The 19,930-nt window shown below is 42.0% G+C and overlaps 1 protein-coding gene across 1 annotated transcript in view; it reads right to left on the bottom strand.

Annotated features, from left to right (window-relative positions):
• brip1 (BRCA1 interacting protein C-terminal helicase 1) overlaps positions 1–18,052 on the bottom strand; it is a 148,360-nt gene extending 130,308 nt beyond the window's left edge. Inside the window, 4 exon segments of the mRNA XM_034168974.1 lie at positions 214–434; positions 621–727; positions 6,790–6,905; positions 17,978–18,052. Coding sequence (XP_034024865.1) covers positions 214–434; positions 621–727; positions 6,790–6,885 — 424 coding nt within the window. The 5' untranslated portion in view covers positions 6,886–6,905; positions 17,978–18,052.
• Between the last annotated feature and the right edge of the window lie 1,878 nt (positions 18,053–19,930).

Genomic DNA, 19,930 nt, shown 5'->3' with positions numbered 1-19,930 from the left:
CGCATGCCTGTACGTACACAGAGGCCACTTGGCTTTTAATATATAGATACACTTTGTTTTATAAGCAGCAAGTCTTCACACTGAGATAAAAACAAAAAAGAGACACAGAAATAAATCGACACATCATGTTTTAAAACCATCGAATCATGATGGGACTAAAGATTCCCACCGCTAGAATCCAACATGTAAACAAGACCATGAATCAATTTTTACCAGGTGCAGGTGTTGGCATCAACCACTGTGTGTTGCCTCTGGTTGGAGACACTGTTAAGTCCACAATAGGAGTTCCAGTGGAATCCCTGCTGGTTCTTCTATGACAAAGACACTGACAGGCTGTGATGGTGCCATCTGATTTCTTATGAATGCCACAGTTTTTATCCTCTGTCTGGCTCTTATCCTCCACACCACTTCCTCCTTGTTCAAGTTTAGCTATCAATCAAAAAGAGACCTTTTAGTTTAGACCAGGTCAAAGGATACAGGACAGGTTACTTCATGAATGAAACACACACACACTCCTGTATAATTTAAGCAATGCCCCATCAGCATAACGTTGACCTCTGGCCTACTTTAACTGTATGTGCTGTGGAATTGTTTTCTGGTCTCGGTCAGACTACCCTATCTGAGCGCGTTGCCAGGCGAGAGCGAGCAAACGCAAAGCCAAACTCTTCCCGCTTCCTGTTGGACTCTCCAGCAGACAGTGCTGGCTGTGGTTCAACCCTCTCACAATCTGCCCACAACAAACCTACACACTTCAGACATCACAAAACACTCTGTTAAATTTTAAACAACTCCAAAAGTACCATCTTGATCCTTAAATAAATTATTAAAATTAAAAAAGATTCATGTTCAAGTAAGAGGAAAAACATACAGTGCACCCACAAAGTATTCACAGTCTTTGCCATGAAGCTCAAAACTGAACTCAGGTGCCTCCTGTTTCCAATGAACATCCTTTAGATGTTTCTACGGCTTAACTGGAGTCCACCTGGAGTAAATTTAGTTGATTGGACATGATCTGGAAATACACACACCTACACTCAAAAAATGAATCATTGGATGAACCCAATTCAATTGTGTGCAGGATTTCCATCTAATAAATATATGTAGCCTCAACTCAAAAAAAGAACATTCATGCAAGATAATTTAATGTAATTTAGTTGGAACTACATATATTTATTAGATGTAAATCCAATCCAATGAGACAGTTTTTTGAGTGTACATATAAGGTCCCACAGTTGACAGAGTACAAACCAAGTCTGAAGTAAAATGAATTGTCTGTAGAACTCTGAGACAGGATTGTCTGGAGGCATAAATTTGGGGAAGAGTACAGAAACATTTCTGCTGCTTTGAATGTTCCAATGAGCACAGTGGCCTCCATCATCTGTAAATGGAAGAATTTCAGATCCAGCAGGACTCTTCCTAGAGCTGGACACCCGTCTACACTGAGCAATGGGGGAGAAGGGCCTTAGTCAGGGAGGTGACCAAGAACCCAATGGTCACTCTGTCAGAGCTCCAGCATTCCTCTGTGGAGAGAGGAGAACCTTCCAGAAGGACAACCATCTCTGCAGCAATCCACCAATCAGGCCTGTATGGTAGAGTGGCCAGATGGAAGCCACTCCTTAGTAAAAGGCACATGGCAGTCCACCTGGAGTTTGACGAAAGGCACAGAAGGACTTTCAGACCAGGAGAAACAAAATTCTCTGGTCTGATGAGACAAAGACTGAACTCTTTCATGTCATGTTTGGAGGAAACCAGGCACCATCCCTACAGTGAAGCATGGTGGTGGCAGCATCATTCTGTGGGGATGTTTTTCAGCAGTAGGAAACTGGAAGACTAGTCAGGATGAGGGAAAGATGAATGCAGCAATGTACAGAGGCATCCTGGATGAAAACCTCCTCCAGAGCACTCTTGACCTCAGACTGGGGCGACGGTTCATCTTTCAGCAGGACAATGATCCTAAACACACAGCCAAGATATCAAAGGAGTGGCTTCAGGACATCTCTGTGAATGTCCTTGAGTGGCCCAGCCAGAGTCCAGACCTGAATCTGATTGAACATCTCTGGAGAGATCTGAAAATGGCTGTGCATCGACACTCCCCATCCAACCTGATGGAGCTTGAGAGGTGCTGCAAAGAGGAATGGACCAAACTGGCCAAAGATAGGTGCACCAAGGTTGTGGCATCAGATTCAAGAAGATTTGAGGCTAAAATTGCTGCCAAAGGAGTATCAACAAAGTGTTGAACAAAGGTGTGAATACTTATGTACATTTTTTTCTTAGTTTTTTATTACCTCCGCCAAGGAGGTTATGTTTTCGTCGCGTTTGTTTATTTGTCTGTCTGTCAGCAGGATAACTCAAAACGTTTTGAAACAGATTTTGATGAAATTTTGTGGAGTGGTTAGAAATGACAAGAGGAACAAGTGATTAAATTTAGTGGTGATCGGATCACGATCCAGATCCCGATGCTAACATGTTAGCATGTCTATGGCATTTTCAATGTAGAAGTTAGCATTAAGCAGTTGCAGCTGTCATCACGTTCGGGTGTATTTGTTTCCAAATTGTAATATTTCTTAACTTTATTTTTGTTGAAATTTTGTGGAGTGGTTGGAAATGACAAGAGGAACAAGTGATTAAATTTTAGTGGTGATCCGGATCACGATCCGGAGCCCAATGCTAATGCGTTAGCATGTCTATGGCATTTTCAATGTTACAAGTTAGCATTAAGCAGTTGCAGCTGTCATCACATTCGGGTGCATTTGTTTTCAAATTGTAATATTTCTTAAATTTATTTTTGTTTATATATTAATAATCTAATGATTATTATATACAATTTTAGAGAAACAAACAAAAAGAAATAGATTACTGTGTCAAGGAGGGAATCTCTTTAGGGTCAGTGACCCTATGGCCTTGTTTAGAGAAGTGTTTCATAAATGTTAAAAAAAAATTCATATATTTGCAGTTTAGTTGAATAATAAACTGAATTTTGTCTCTTATTTGTTTTTGTCTATAAGCACATGCAATATCAATATCAGTGCTCAGATGACAGTAGCTTCTGGGAAAGGTGCAAGTTGCAATAAACTGTAAGGCCAAGCGCTAAGGATACATGCTATCCAGTCACAGCAGATGAAACTTTTTTTTTTACTACTGAGCAAACAACATTGATAGACTCTTTTAGGTTCAATGACTCCACGGCGTGTAGATGTTATGGCGTCAGTCACCCCATGGCCTTAGCGGAGGTTTGCACTCTCTGAGTGCTTCTAGTTTTTTATAAATTTGCCAAAAAAAAAAAAAAAAAAACTTTTTTCATGTTGTCATTATGGGGTGTTGTCAGAAGACGTTTGAGGGACAAATGAATTTACTCTATTTTGGAATAAGGCTGAGGACTGGATTTATGCTGAGCACAGACAGACAGATGGACAGACAGACGGACAGATGGATGCAAAGCCTTTTGCAATACCTGATGGCCTCAGGTAAAAACACATTAATATTGGATGCACCTATTTCTTCTCCAAAACTACTTCAAATTTTTTTTACCTTCAACATTTTTGACTGGGCTTCCCTTTTTGTATTTTTAACAATATAACCCCTTTAATAATTGTCTTATTTGAACAAGAACTGAACCTGGACTGATTGTCTTTGTCCAACCTGTTTTTTTACAGGATAAAACCTGGATGAAAAACTTTCTCAATCATAGTTTTTTCCACACTTTCATGTTTTATTAACATGAAGCTGTGTGCTGAAGATGATTGTTATATTAGCTGTTTTAACAAGCATTTAGTGCTAAAGTCCGCTGTTCATACAAATGATCATGTGATCTTTTGTAAACAGTTTGTACAGTTTTAAACAGTTCCATGAAAACTATTAGCTTTTGTTTGGTGAAAATGAATAACCCCGCCTCCCCTCCTCTACGTCTCTCACCCCTCACCCTATTTAGCTCAAAGGCAGGATCAGCAACTCTCACTTCATTTCTCTTTCTGGATCATTTTGGAAACACAAAGCCTTTAATCTGAAAAATAAGACGCAAGCTCTCGATTATTTAATGATGGAGTCAGGTGAGGTTTTTTCTTTCTACGACTCTGCACTGAATCTCGAACAGAGACCTGCAGAGAGAGATGACAGCTCTCTCTCTAACCCGGTCGGGCTCTACTCCTGATTCCATGTTGTAACCCCCATTACAAATATGGTTCTAATAAATATGAATAAATACATAATTAAAATGTGCACTTAAAAACAGTTAAAAACTACATGATACATAAATAAATAGTGACTGCATAAATAATTCATGTTATTATTTATTTAAAAAAGAAATAGTAAAGAGAGAAACGTTAATCCAGAGCATGCCCCTCCCCCACCTGCCGAGGCCCAGTGCACCCGCAGCCAGCAGAGAGACGCAGAGCAGAGCAGCAGTTTGCTATCAAAAACACTCAGAAAACTACTAAAGTTTGGTGAAAACGTAAAACCTGGCCTGTAAGGAGGAGGAGTGCACTCTGGTTTTTAAGTAGCCTTCCGGAGGCAATTTGGTAAGTTTCATTTAAGGAATACCGCTTTTCTCAAAGTTTTCTGTTAAGTAGCTAACGTTAATATGCATCTCTGATTAGCAGTTGTCGCTGCACTGGTTAAAAAGAGACACTTAAACCTCCGTCTGAGACTGAGGAGCGCAGAGAAACGGTAACTAAACATTATTTGCTCTTTTATTTTCTACTGTGAAGGTTACTCTGTAAAGGTATTTTATGTGAAGAGAAACTTTATTTTTATGTAACTGTAAGCAACTAGTTTACTGTTAAGAGACAGTTACCTGTGGATACCTAGTAACCGCAGCTTGTGAAGCGGCTTGATTTAGGTTTTGTCCCAGATTTATTTTCTTTTGTACTAAGAGTTGGTTTTTTTGGCCTGTTTGGCAGGCCAGGTTTCTTACTCCATCCAAGAACCACCCCATTCCCTAGACTTGGACTCGGACCTGAGCTGACAGCAAGGCAAGCCACCCAACAGACAAATCCCTGGATCAATCAACAGAGCTGCACAAGGCGCACGTGCTGCCCGATGAGCATCAAAACTTTACTCATTACCGGACAAAGGTTTGGGTAGAAACAAAAGGATTCTGCATTGGATTACAGAACATTTAAAGAGACAAGTGAGACTTTGCAAGCTTTTGGACATTTAGGAAAACTATTTATTTGATTTTGTTCTGCATTAACTATTGTCTTTTGAATGTTTCTTGATTAATTGTTTTTGTGTACTTTTAAGGGTACATACAGTGTCATTACAAAGTGACAAATACTGTTATGAAATTGATACAATCAAATAGTACAAACCTAAAACAAAGCTTAAATGTAAATTAAAGCAACATAAGATAGGTTTAAACTGAAAAAACATGAAATAAAATGACCGGTCATGAAAGCTAAACAGCTTTGAAACAAGAAAAAGAAACAAAGTAAAACCTTAACAGAACTTTATTTCAAATAGTGAGGTAAAAAAAAGAGGTTTTATAAAGGAAACCTTTTCATTTTAAGTTAATATTAATCGTGTGTATGTCATTGTTTGTATTAAATTTTACCGGCTTTTCTATTTAAAAGTTCCTGTCTTTGGCTCTATCTTTGAATTGCACACCACTCCATTACCAATCTAGAACTGGTCCTAACCCATTCCCTTTGCCTAACAGCATAGGTGTTACATAAATTTGGTGAGCTGGCCAGGAGTGGTTCACAAATTCTTGTGAGCCTAGACATAGTTAACAAACAGTAAACATGGAAGCCGTGCAACAGAGTAATGTTAAAATACCAAACTCACTCATTGTGAGTGGTATAACAGGCACTAGCTTTGATGAAGAGCTCTTTGACTACCTTAAACAGTATGGGTCCATCAAGATTGTGCCCATAGACCCTCCAAACCCAGAGGTAGGGAAGTAGATCTTTGTTGAGTACACCTCAGGTGCATCTGTACAGGAACTTTTACCATTGCTACCTTATAGATTCTCACCTAAAAATTAACCTGATATACTTTACCTTGTAGAAGCCCTAAGTACTGTCTACTCCCCTGTAGTTAGCAAGACTGCTACACAGACTTACTTAACTGAACTGAGAGATATTGCAAAGCTGACAGGTAAAGACTTCACAGATGTACTGAGAGAAGAGCTTAACTCTATTACTAGAGCTGTTGACACTGACGGACATGATAGTCCAGATGACCATGGTGACTCAGACACAAACCAAACCCCTGATTCACACACTTTTACCAGTCCATTGCAACAATTTTGTGACTCTGTCTGCCATTCAGTCCAAGCTAATGTTAGGAGTCTTCCACAAACTCCAACTCAAAAAGCGTTTGATGTCAATCCACCGAAACTCCAAAAAGTTATAGTGGAGCATATTGTAACTGAAGAAATCAATACACAAATGAATGCCCCCTTTAGATTTAAAAGTTCCTGTCTTTGGCTCTATCTTTGAATTGCACACCACTCCATTACGAATCTAGAACTGGTCCTAACCCATTCCCTTTGCCTAACAGCATAGGTGTTACAATGTGCTCTGTGAATCTCAAAGGCTGAAGACCCAGAGACTTGAACGTCACTGCAGAGATGATGAAGTGTCTCATCAGGATTGACATTATCAACACCATGAGGTAACAAAACATCCAATGATTCTGTAAAAAATATAGTATCACCGCAACCTGATCAACAGCCATTTCTTTATCCCAGACAGATCAGAACCAATCAGAACTGACATCTTCATAATGTGCAAGTCTGGACTAACTAATGGTTAGCATGTTCACAGCGAGGCAGTGATGGGGGCTCCTCACCGAGTTCATCATGGCCAGCTGAGATGGGTAAGCCTTGCAGGGGAAGTGGATCTTTACCCCTCCGATGGTGTACTCCACGGCGGATGATGCAGCCATGTTTGTTTGCACGAATGGTTCTGCTCACAAAGAGAGAAAGAAAAAAAAAAGAAGAAAAAAAATCACAGTAAAGTTGGTGGACTTGTTTCAGTTAACAGTTGACTTTTCCTAAATGTTAAATCCAAGTATGAGATAATGCACATCCTAGTACAGAGGCCCAGACAGTCATTAACATCACTGATAAAGTTGTTTGACTGACTGACCGATTGATTAATTGACTGATCCCTCATAGTGATGGTAGGGGATAGGGGAGGTGATGGTCTAGTGGTTAAGGTGTTGGGCTTGAGTCCAGAAGATCATGGGTTCAAATCCCCGCCTGACTGGAAAATTACTAAGGGCCCTTGGGCAAGGCCTTTAATCCCCTATTGCTCCCGGTGTGTAGTAAGCGCCTTGTATGGCAGCACCCTGACATCGGGGTGAATGTGAGGCATAATTGTAAAGTGCTTTGAGCATCTGATGCAGATGGGAAAGCGCTATATAAATGCAGTCCATTTACCATAGTCCAACAAAAGGGCATCACAACATTTACCTTATTGTCCACAATACGTGTAATACCTTCACTATGAACATTAATTGCTAATAATGTATGTGAATAAGAACATGGATTATAAAGTAGTAGAAAATATGATAACTGTGATTGATAAATTATTAGAATGTATAACTATTGAAATATGTGAAGGAAAAAATAAAAATGTAATAGTCAGCTGTATATATAGAGCACCACTAGTGTTGAAGCATTCACTGACTGGATGGGAGAAACATTCTCAAAAACCAATCAAAAAGTTGTCTTCATTTGTGGTGACTTAAATATTGATCTGCTTAATCCAAACAAGCATAAAATAACAGATGGATTTATCAATACCATGTACAGCATGAGTTTATATCCAAAAATCACTAGGCCAAGTAGAATTACATCCCATTGTGCCACCTTAATAAATAATATATTCACCAATGATATTGAAAACAATACAGTGAGTGGATTACTAATCAATGACATCAGTGAGCACTTACCAGTTTTCATTGTTTATAATAGTAACCACTGGAGGAAACAGCCACAGGAAAAACTAAAATACAGGTGAGAGCGGACAGAGGAAAAGATGAATACACTGAAGTTTGATTTATGGGTGCAAAACTAGGAAGAGGTATACAGTGAAGGTGATAGAGCATATGGAGCTTTTTTAAAAATATTTACATCACTATATGAGAAAAAATGTCCAACAAAACAATACGGTAGAAAACAAAAATCCAAAGATCGACCATGGATGACAAAAGGATTACAAAATGCATCACTATATAAAGAATTCATAAAACTAAGGACTAAGGAGCCAGAAAATAGATATAAGAAATATAAAAATAAGTTAACTAATATTATAAGGGTATATAGTAAGGAATACTATAGTAAGATCCATCCATCCGTTTTCTTCCGCTTATCCTAGGTCGGGTCGCGGGGGCAGCAGCTCAAGCAAAACCTCCCAGACCTCCCGATGCACACACACCTCCCCCAGCTCCTCCGGGGGAACCCCGAGGCGTTCCCAAGCCAGCTGAGAGACGTAGTCCCTCCAGCGTGTCCTGGGTCTTCCCCGGGGCCTCCTCCCAATGAGACGTGCCCGGAACACCTCTCCAGTGAGGCGTCCAGGGGGCATCTGGAAAAGATGCCCGAGCCACCTCGGCTGGCTCCTTTCGACGTGGAGTAGCAGCGGCTCGACTCCGAACTCCTCCCGAGTGACAGAGCTCCTCACCCTATCTCTACGGGAGCACCCAGCCACCCTGCGGAGGGAAACTCATCTCGGCCGCTTGTACTCGCGATCTTGTTCTTTCGGTCATGAGCCAAATCTCATGACCATAGGTGAGGGTCGGAACGTAGATCGATTGGTAAATCGACAGATTTGCCCCCCTGCTCAGCTCTCTCTTCACCACGACGGTCCGATACAGCGACCGCATCACTGCAGACGCTGCGCCGATCTGTCTATCAATCTCACGCTCCATCCGTCCCTCACTCGTGAACAAGACCCAGAGATACTTAAACTCCTCCACCTGAGGCAAGGAAACCCCACCGACCTGAAGAGGGCAAGGCACCTTTTTCTGGCCGAGAACCATATCCTCGGATTTGGAGGTGCTGATCTTCATCCCGGACGCTTCACAGTCAGCTGCAAACCGCTCCAGTGCACACTGAAGGTCCTGGTTTGACAAAACCAACAGGACCACATCATCCGCAAACAGCAGAGATGAGATTCTGTGGTTCCAAAGCTCAAAAGCTCCCATCACCGACACAAAATCAAGGACCGAGACGTTGCCCGGTATGGCGGAGCCGGGGCCCCACCCTGGTGCCAGGCCTGGGGTCGGGGCTCACGCGCGAGCACCTGGTGGTCGGGCCTTAGCCCACGGGGCCTGACCGGGCTCAACCCGAAAGAGAGATGTGGGCCCGCCCTCCTGTGGGTTCACCACCTGCAGAGGGGGCCATGGGGGTCAGGTGCAGAGAGGACTGGGTGGCAGTCGAGGGTGGGTGGCCCGGCGGCCCGGTCCGTGCTAACAGCCTCCGGCTGGTGGACGTGGAACGTCAGCTCACTGGGGGGGGGAAGGAGCCTGAGCTTGTGCGGGAGGTTGAGAGGTACCGACTAGAGATAGTCGGGCTCACCTCCACGCACAGCTTGGGCTCTAGTACCCAACTCCTGGAGAAGGGCTGGATGCTCCACTCTTCTGGCGTTGCTCACGGGGAGAGGCGGTGAGCTGGAGTAGCATTGCTTATTGCTCCCAGCTCAGTCGCCATGTGTTGGAGTTCACCCCGGTGAATGAGAGGGTCATGTCCCTATGCCTTCGGGTTCGGGACAGGTCTCTCACTGTTGTCTCGGCCTATGGACCAAGCAGCAGTGCAGAGTACCCAACCTTCTTGGAGTCTCTGGGAGGGGTACTAGATAGTGCTCCAACGGGGGACTCCATTGTTCTCCTGGGGGACTTCAACACCCACGTGGGCAACGACAGTGAGACCTGGAAGGGCGTGATTGGGAAGCACAGCCTCCCCGATCTCAACCTGAGTGGTGTTCAGTTGTTGGACTTCTGTGCTAGTCACAGTTTGTCCATCATGAACACCATGTTTGAGCACAAGGGTGTCCATAAGTGCACATGGCACCAGGACACCCTGAGCCGGAGGTCGATGATTGACTTTGTAGTCGTATCATCTGACCTTCGGCCACGTGTCTCAGACACTCAGGTAAAGAGAGGGGCTGAGCTGTCGACTGATCACCACCTGGTGGTGAGTTGGATCCGCTGGGAGGGGAAGAAGCTGGTCAGACCTGGCAGGCCCAAACGTATCGTGAGGGTCTGCTGGGAATGACTGGAGGAACCCTCTGTCAGCGAGGTCTTCAACTCCCACCTCCGGGAGAGCTTCTCCCAGATCCCGGGGGAGGTTGGAAACATGGAGTCCGAGTGGACCATGTTCTCCACCTCCATTGTCGATGCGGCCGCCTGCAGCTGTGGTCACAAGGTCTCTGGTGGCTGTCATGGCGGCAATCCCCGAACCCGGTGGTGGACGCCGGACGTAAGGGATGCCGTCAAGCTGAAGGAGTCCTACTTGTCTTTGTTGGTAGGTGGGACCCCGGAGGCAGCTGACAGGTACCGGCAGGCCAAGCGTGCCGCAGCCTGTGCGGTCGTAGAGGCAAAAACTTGGGTCTGGGAGGAGTTCGGAGAGGCCATGGAGAAGGACTATCAGTCGGCCTCGACGAAATTCTGGCAAATTTGTAAATGTTAGACCTAACTTGGCAGAAAAAAATTTCCTGATTCATTGTTATCTGAGGACTGGAATGATAATCTTATAGAGAGGAATCCCTGTTCAATGTTCCTCACAGCAGTAGAAGAAAAAGAAAATAGATTTTGTTAACTGCAAATACAAAACATCTACTGATTTAAATGAAATTGACATGATAGTTGTAAAACAGGTCATTGAAGGGATTTCAGAACCATTAACATATATTTGTATTTTGTCATTTCAAACCGGCAAATTTCCCAATGAAATGAAATTAGCCAAAGTTGTACCGCTGTATAAGACTGGGGATAGACACCACTTCACAAATTACAGGCCTGTTTCTTTGCTTCCAAAATTTTCCAAAATATTAGAAAAATGATTCAATAGATTAGATAAATTTATAAACAAACATAAATTACTTATTGACCGTCAAAATGGATTTAGAGCAAATAGTTCAACATCACTGGCATTAATAGAATCAGTTGAGGAGATCACAAATGCCATAGATCATAAATTACATTCAGTTGGAATATTCAAAGATCTTAAAAAAGCTTTCGACACAATCATGATATATTAATCAATAAACTTGAACGGTATGGGATCAGGGGATTAGTGGTGCACTGGGTGAGAAGTTATTTGAGTAACAGAAAACAATTTGTGAAGTTGGGGGAATATACATCATCATGCTTGGACATTGCTTGTGGTGTCCCACAGGGGTCAGTATTGGGTCTGAAACGCTTTTTACTTTACATAAATGATATTTTTAATGTGTCCAAGATATTAAAATTAGTATTATTTGCAGATGACACAAGTATTTTTTGTTCTGGGGGGGGGGGGGGGGGGGGATTTGCAGAAACTACTAAGGAACATCACGACAGAAATGGGAAAGCTGAAAATGTGGTTTGACAGAAACAAATTATCATTAAACTTAAGTAAAACAAAATATATGTTATTTGGCAATTGTAATAAATACATACAAGTACAGGGGTGGATATTGAAAGAGTATATGAAACTAAGTTTCTTGGGGTGATAATTGATGATAAAATAAACTGGAAGTCTCATATAAAACATATACAGAGCAAACTGTCAAGAAGCATTTCAGTTCTGAACAAAGTTAAATACATTCTAGACCACAACTCACTCCGCATTGTCTATTGCTCACTGATCTTACCATATTTACACTATGTCTGGGGCAATAATTATAAATGTACAACACAACCATTATTCATACTGCAGAAAAGAGCTATAAGAATAATTCATAATACTGGTTATAGAGACCACACAAATTTACTATTCTTAAAATCAAAAATTTTAAAATTTACTGATCTGGTTCATTTTCAATCAGTACAAATCATGAATAAAGCAATAAACAATTTACTTCCTAGAAATATTAAAAACATGTTCTTTAATAGAGTAGGAGATTATAATCTGAGGGGGGAGTTTAACTTAACACATCAGTGGGCACGTACAACATTAAAAGGTTTTTGTATTTCTGTTTGTGGAGTGAGGATGTGGAACAGATTGAGGGTGGAGCTCAAGCAATGTCCAAGCATGAACCACTTTAAGCAGCGGTATAGGTACATGGTTTTTTCTAGGTATAAGGAGGAGGAAGGGTGTTGAGGGTTAGGGTGTTTGGTTGATCATTGTTTAGTTGTGTGCACTTTGTTTTTCTATCTTGTAAATATTTCTTGGATAGTCACTCGACAGTCCCACATCATCACAGCGTTCACTTTGAAATGATCTGGTCATTTCAGCGTGTTGATGGCCGACCAGAGCGCGGCGCGCTCTCCACCGTTGTGCGGACGTCTTTAAACCGGTTGTACCACTCCTTAATCTGTGTGACACCCAGAGGATCGTCACCGAAAGACGTCTGAAAAATCCGAATGGTTTCCACCTGGCTGTCGCCCAGTTTCTGGCAAAATTTGATGCAGTCACGCTGCTCCAGTCGTTGCCGCCATTTTCCTTGCAAAGAAATAAACGACGAGAGACTCCACCCATCGTCACACAAAGGCTGCTTACAAGCAAATGACGCAATCGACAGGTGTGAAAAAAATCACGCATGCACACGAAGGTTCAAGGTTGGCTCATGCAAGCACACGTGATTCAAATCCATCAGGTTTTTGAAAAAAATAAAAAGGTTGGATACTTTTCTAACAGACCTCGTACATGTATGGTTTTCTTCAGGGTGTATAAAGCCATATTCATTGGTGAACAACTTCATAACTGATAGTATTTGTGTATGTGTAGATGTGTATATATACACATATTTGGGGCATAGGTAATAATTGGTAGTGGGGGAGAAAGGGTTGGAATAAATAAGCTGATGCTTCACTATGGTGGGTCACCCCTTAGAGCAGTGGTGGGCAATTAATTTTTACAAGGGGCCACATAGGGAACCTGAATTATGTCCGAGGGCCACACCATCGATAACTCGGCTGTCTCCCATTACAAATTTTACAAAAAATTACCTATTTAATAGCTTTTATAGGTAATTTTTATTATTGTAATAATATGTAAATATTTAAATATACCTAAATAAACCTATCTAATGATTTGCAACACACAAGCTTGACATTTTTAATATATGTAATAATAATCACAGACCTCATGAGGGCCGGACAGAGACATGCAAAGGGCCGCATGTAGCCCCCGGACCGCAGTTTGCCCAGGTCTGCCTTAGAGTCTGATCTGCTTGAGGTTTCTTCCTCAATACATCAGAGGGAGTTGTTCCTTATCACTGTTGCCTGTGTGCTTGCTCTGGGGGTTGGTACTGAGTATGTATGTTTGTATGTATATAAGGGGTGGGCATTTATAAGCTTTGCTTCTACTCACCCCCTTTTGGTCACACATGTCACTGTGGAATTGTCTTGTGTATCAGTTTTTTGTTATTGTTGTTGAGTCTGTGTGCCAAAAAATAAAAAATAAAAAAAAATCATTCATTCATAATTTAGTAAAAACACTGGATTGTGTGCAGTTAACAGCTCCGATTACATTTGGGAACCGGCTCTCGCTCCAAAATGCGCTTCAATGTTGGAATGTACCCAATGACATTTGGATGATTGCAGCTCAGCCCAAGGTTGACTGGCACACTCCTGACTGATCAGCCAGCTCACAATGGAATGCCCCTGATGCCAGGAAGCCCAACATGGTCAGCACCTGTGTGGGCACAGACAACCCCTGGCTCCTTGCTGTACTGCACTCTGGGCCGGCAGCAGTTCTGTGCACAACTCCAGTAACAGCGGCCTTGGTAAACAAAATCAGGTTATGAGCCAATTATATACATTTGGACGTAAATCCTCTCCGAAGACACACTCATGTCGGATTGCACCATTTGCAAGGTCCTCTGACAACACTAATGCAGCCACTGTTATCGCCATTTTATGCATCACTGTGCGCGTGCTTTTATATCCATCCATATAACTGCAAACTCATGGGTGTGTTAAATGTTCATCAGTGTGTCTCTGATGTGCACATCACTCTGATGACTTCATGTTTTCACACTATTCACGGTTCCAGCATCACCTCTATGTGGCAGCAAAGGAACAATAGCTGTAGAAACGTGCGTACGCCAGCCAGGATTTTTGCCTGACGCACCGCACATTTCCACGCTCAAGTCACTTTTGATACATCTGCACGTGGACACGGACGTATGCCAGAGGCCTCCACAAAAAATTATTACTATGACAAACGGTCGAATCGGTGTCGTCGACTGTGTCGATGACTTTACCAATTCGCAATATTGCCTCTTACAAGTTACACCAAATGTAACAGTTTCACCGTAATAGCTTCAAAACAGTAATAGCTTCTGGTCTTATTCATCGAGTATACAACCCCTGGCAAAAATTATGGAATCACCGGCCTCGGAGGATGTTCATTCAGTTGTTTAATTTTGTAGAAAAAAAGCAGATCACAGACATGACACAAAACTAAAGTCATTTCAAATGGCAACTTTCTGGCTTTAAGAAACACTATAAGAAATCAAGAAAAAAAATTGTGGCAGTCAGTAACGGTTACTTTTTTAGACCAAGCAGAGGAAAAAAATATGGAATCACTCAATTCTGAGGAAAAAATTATGGAATCATGAAAAACAAAAGAACGCTCCAACACATCACTAGTATTTTGTTGCACCACCTCTGGCTTTTATAACAGCTTGCAGTCTCTGAGGCATGGACTTAATGAGTGACAAACAGTACTCTTCATCAATCTGGCTCCAACTTTCTCTGATTGCTGTTGCCAGATCAGCTTTGCAGGTTGGAGCCTTGTCATGGACCATTTTCTTCAACTTCCACCAAAGATTTTCAATTGGATTAAGATCCGGACTATTTGCAGGCCATGACATTGACCCTATGTGTCTTTTTGCAAGGAATGTTTTCACAGTTTTTGCTCTATGGCAAGATGCATTATCATCTTGAAAAATGATTTCATCATCCCCAAACATCCTTTCAATTGATAGGATAAGAAAAGTGTCCAAAATATCAACGTAAACTTGTGCATTTATTGATGATGTAATGACAGCCATCTCCCCAGTGGCTTTACCTGACATGCAGCCCCATATCATCAATGACTGCGGAAATTTACATGTTCTCTTCAGGCAGTCATCTTTATAAATCTCACTGGAACGGCACCAAACAAAAGTTCCAGCATCATCACCTTGCCCAATGCAGATTCGAGATTCATCACTGAATATGACTTTCATCCAGGCATCCACAGTCCACGATTGCTTTTCCTTAGCCCATTGTAACCTTGTTTTTTTTCTGTTTAGGTGTTAATGATGGCTTTCGTTTAGCTTTTCTGTATGTAAATCCCATTTCCTTTAGGTGGTTTCTTACAGTTCGGTCACAGACGTTGACTCCAGTTTTCTCCCATTCGTTCCTCATTTGTTTTGTTGTGCATTTTCAATTTTTGAGACATATTACTTTAAGTTTTCTGTCTTGACGCTTTGATGTCTTCCTTGGTCTACCAGTATGTTTGCCTTTAACCTTCCCATGTTGTTTGTATTTTGTCCAGAGTTTAGACACAGCTGACTGTGAACAACCAACATCTTTTGCAACATTGCGTGATGATTTACCCTCTTAAGAGTTTGATAATCCTCTCCTTTGTTTCAATTGACATCTCTCGTGTTGAAGCCATGATTCATGTCAGTCCACTTGGTGCTACAGCTCTCCAAGGTGTGATCACTCCTTTTTAGATGCAGACTAATGAGCAGATCTGATCTGATGCAGGTGTTAGTTTTGGGGATGAAAATTTACAGGGTGATTCCATAATTTATTCCTCAGAATTGAGTGAGTCCATACCTTTTTCCCTCTGCTTGGTCTAAAAAAGTAACCGTTACTGACTGCCACAATTTTTTTTCTTGATTTCTTATAGTGTTTCTTAAAGCCAGAAAGTTGCCATTTGAAATGACTTTAGTTTTGTGTCATGTCTGTGATCTGCTTTTTTTCTACAAAATTAAACAACTGAATGAACATCCTCCGAGGCCGGTGATTCCATCATTTTTGCCAGGGGTTGTAATCTCAACTGGAAGTCGGTATTCCCCAATGTTCTATTACTACGCCAACTGGTAAACAATTTTGTCCAAATGTAATTTTGTCCAAAAATCAATAATTCCCATTTCCTTTTTTCAGCATGAGTGGAAGCCAGCAGCAAGACAGACACAAGGGTGTCAGGACTTTTCAAAGTGGGGCTACAAAGAGAAAGCTGGCCAAAGAGAAGAAGAAAAGGGAATCAGAACTATTATCAAAAATGTCAAAAATGACAGATTTCCTGGGCACTTCATCTAAGCCTTCATCCATGGCCACATCATCAGAGCAAACAACTGTGGAAGAACCAACACAATTGCCAACAGATATGCCAGACAGTAAAGATAGTGAAGAATCCATGCATGTACCACCAGCACCAGAGGTGCCAGATTCAGACACAGAGAATGCTGATTTTCCGTCAGTGCCTTCGCACCCTTCCAATGACATACATAATGACATAGGGAAATGGCCACAACAGCTGTCTGAAGCCAGTATCAAATACTGGATAAGTAAAGGATCGGCTGAATTGCAGCACTGTGAGAAAGAAACACTGGAGATGTATTCAGCAAGACAGCAATCTGGTATTGTCACTCGCAAGTGTACACCTGGAATGTTCGAAAGGTGCAACCAAAACAGGGAAACTGTGCATCGTACATGGCTTTGTTTTTCACCTAGTATGGGAAAAGTCTACTGCTTTGCATGTAGAATTATGAATGCAGCAAAAACATCACTCACATTCTATGGGTTTGCAGATAGGAAGCATGCCAGCACAAAGCTGGCAGAGCATGAGACTTCACGCGACCACGTAAGATGTATAATTGAACTGGCAAAAGTGACCAAAGCGGTAGGCAGAATTGTTTGTATATAATAAAATGTTTTTAAGCAAAATTTCATTTTCGAGTTCTGTTACTAATGTGTTATGTTAGGTCGCGCGTACTGTAGGGGCCTCCACACCTCACTTTGCCCCTGGACCTCCACAACTGTAAATTGGGCACTGTCTCAAAGCTTTGATGATGAAGTCGCTTCCATCCCACATGACTGACTTTATTTTCCTAAATGTTTCTTCTGTTTGGATCTGAAAGGTAATCAGTACATCTTGAAGCCCTTGTTGTGTCTATTTGTGTCTCCAAATGCACAACAACCCAGCATTTTCAACGAATACATAAATAAAATATCTGGATTTACATGCAGACACTTTAACAGCCAACAGTATTTTGAACCCAAGATGGCACCATGAGTCACGTGACCTTTACTCCGACTCCTCGTGTCGTCACTCTCTCATGCACCGTTTCACCTGGCTGAGGCTTAAAGATGGTTATTTTGTGATGAGGAAAGGGCCGGCTGTCTGCCTGGGTGGTTGCCATCCAGGACCCAGGGCGGTTTTGTGGTGTTGTGGACGCAGCAAAGCGCAGTATCAGCATATAGTCCCAGACTGACCGGGTACAAGAAGGACAGACGTACAAAAACCGTTCATATGCACCGGGGGAGAATTTCAAGTCCTGGATCAGGGTCCGGACGAATCCCTGGAAAAAGGTGGTGGCGCGTGACGACGATCAGCCAAAGTCAATCCTTATCTATAACCAGCAATGACTTAAAAAAAAAACACACACTGAATAGAAAACACGTGTGACAAACGTCAACGTGTTTTATTTAAATGTAGGTGTATAAGCGTTAATAAAGCTGCGTGACTGTACCTGAACACCGGAACGTCGTCACTTTACCAGCTAAATAACACTTTAAACAGCGTTAACTCAACAATCCCATAAAAACATAAGAGTATTAAAACAAATTAACAAGAGTATTAAACCAAAACGCTGAAACAAACTCCGCCCACAATCACAACAAGTTTCTCTGTCCACGAACCTTCCCGCTCGGAACAGCAGCACTGTGACGTCAGACACATTACACAAAACCACTTCCTCCAAAACATTTCAAAATAAAGCGCTGTCGGGGGAAGCGCGAGGTTCTTGACTGTTAAAAGTTAAAAAATTGTGTTAAAACCGCGCTCCCCCAAAACACAGTCACCTTGGTTCAATGATTACCTGCGTGACCTCAAGCATAAGGCGAGAGGTCAAGAACGGAAATGACGTTGTTCAAAATTAGAAGTATTACACCTTGCGTGGTGTGATGCTATCTTAGATAGAGGTGGGTGATACAGGGAATTTTGGTATTGAGCCGATACCAAGTAAATACAGGCCCAGTATCGCCGATATCGATGCCGATACTTTTTCATATTTAAGCTTCATAGATCCAAAGGATCCAAAAGACCTAGGACAGAATTTTGCCAAACATTGTACATGATAACAAAATACTTTATTTCAATTTTAATTTGTTTTCCTTTATATAGCGCCAAATCACAACAGAGTTGCCCCAAGGCCCGTCACACAGGTAAGGTCTAACCTTACCAACCCCCAGAGCAACAGTGGTAAGGAAAAACTCCCTCTGAGGAAGAAACCTCAAGCAGACCAGACTCAAAGGGGTGACCCTCTGCTTGGGCCATGATACAGACATAAATTACAGAACAATTCACAGAACAATTCACGGACAAATATACAATAAATGCTGTTGGTGCACAGGACAGGAGGATCGCCAACACAAATACAACTCCCATCTCTGGATGGAGCTGCACCTTAAACAGAGAGAAAAAACAGAATCAGGCATCAGAAAGACAAAAAAACTGTATAATTTGTCAGCATTAAACAACAAGAAAAACAGAGAAATACTAAGGTGATCACCGGCCACTAGCCCTAAGCTTCACTAAAACACCCAGAATTTAGGTAAAGTTGAGGCCGCAGCACGCCCCATTTACTAATAAATGAATTAAGAGTAAAAAGCGTAAAACAAAACTGTACCAGTATGCTAGCCATACGAAAGGGAAACTAAGTGCATCTTAAGTCTGGACTTGAAAGTCTTCACAGAATCTGATTGTTTTATTGATGCAGGGAGATCATTCCACAGAACAGGGGCACGATAAGAGAAAGCTCTGTGACCCACAGACTTTTTATTCACCCGAGGGATACAAAGTAGTCCTGCACCCTGAGAATGTAAAGCCCGGGCCGGTACGTAAGGTTTAATTAGGTCAGCTAGGTAGGGAGGTGCCAGTCCATGAATAATTTTATAGGTTAGTAGGAGAACCTTAAAATCTGATCTCACTGGGACAGGAAGCCAGTGAAAAGACGCCAAAATGGGTGTAATGTGGTCAAACTTTCTGCTTTGTGTCAAAAGTCTGGCTGCAGCATTTTCAACCAATTGGAGAGCCCTAATGCTGGACTATGGTAAACCAGAAAATAGAACATTGCAGTAGTCCAGTCTAGAAGAGATGAACGCATGGATCAGGGTCTCAGCATCAGCCATAGACAGGATGAGACGAATCTTCAGTTATCGGCATATATAACTGAGTATCATCTGCATAGCAGTGAAAGGTAATCCCAAAATGCCACAATATGTGCCCAAGGGGTGCTATATAAAGGGAGAAAAGCAGGGGGCCTAAGACAGACCCCTGTGGAACCCCAAATTTCATGTCACTAAGGTTAGAGGTAGTGTTATATTATTATTTCTAATGTGGAGATCAAAGGACAATGTAGGATCAAAAATTACCCCAAGGTTACTCACTTTGTCAGTGTGATGTATGACACACGAGTCGAGGCTGGGTGTTAACTGGTCAAATTGATGCCGATGTCTCATTGGACCAAGAACCATCATTTCAGTCTTATCAGAGTTTAAAAGTAGGAAGTTTCTAGACATCCAGCTTCTCACTGATGTAAGGCAATCTTCTAAGGATTTTATA

This window comes from Thalassophryne amazonica, chromosome 4 (genome assembly GCF_902500255.1).
Source record: "Thalassophryne amazonica chromosome 4, fThaAma1.1, whole genome shotgun sequence".
Taxonomy (NCBI): Eukaryota; Metazoa; Chordata; class Actinopteri; order Batrachoidiformes; family Batrachoididae; genus Thalassophryne; species Thalassophryne amazonica.
Note: the sequence above shows the minus strand (reverse complement) of the source record. Positions and strands in the feature narration are given on the sequence as shown.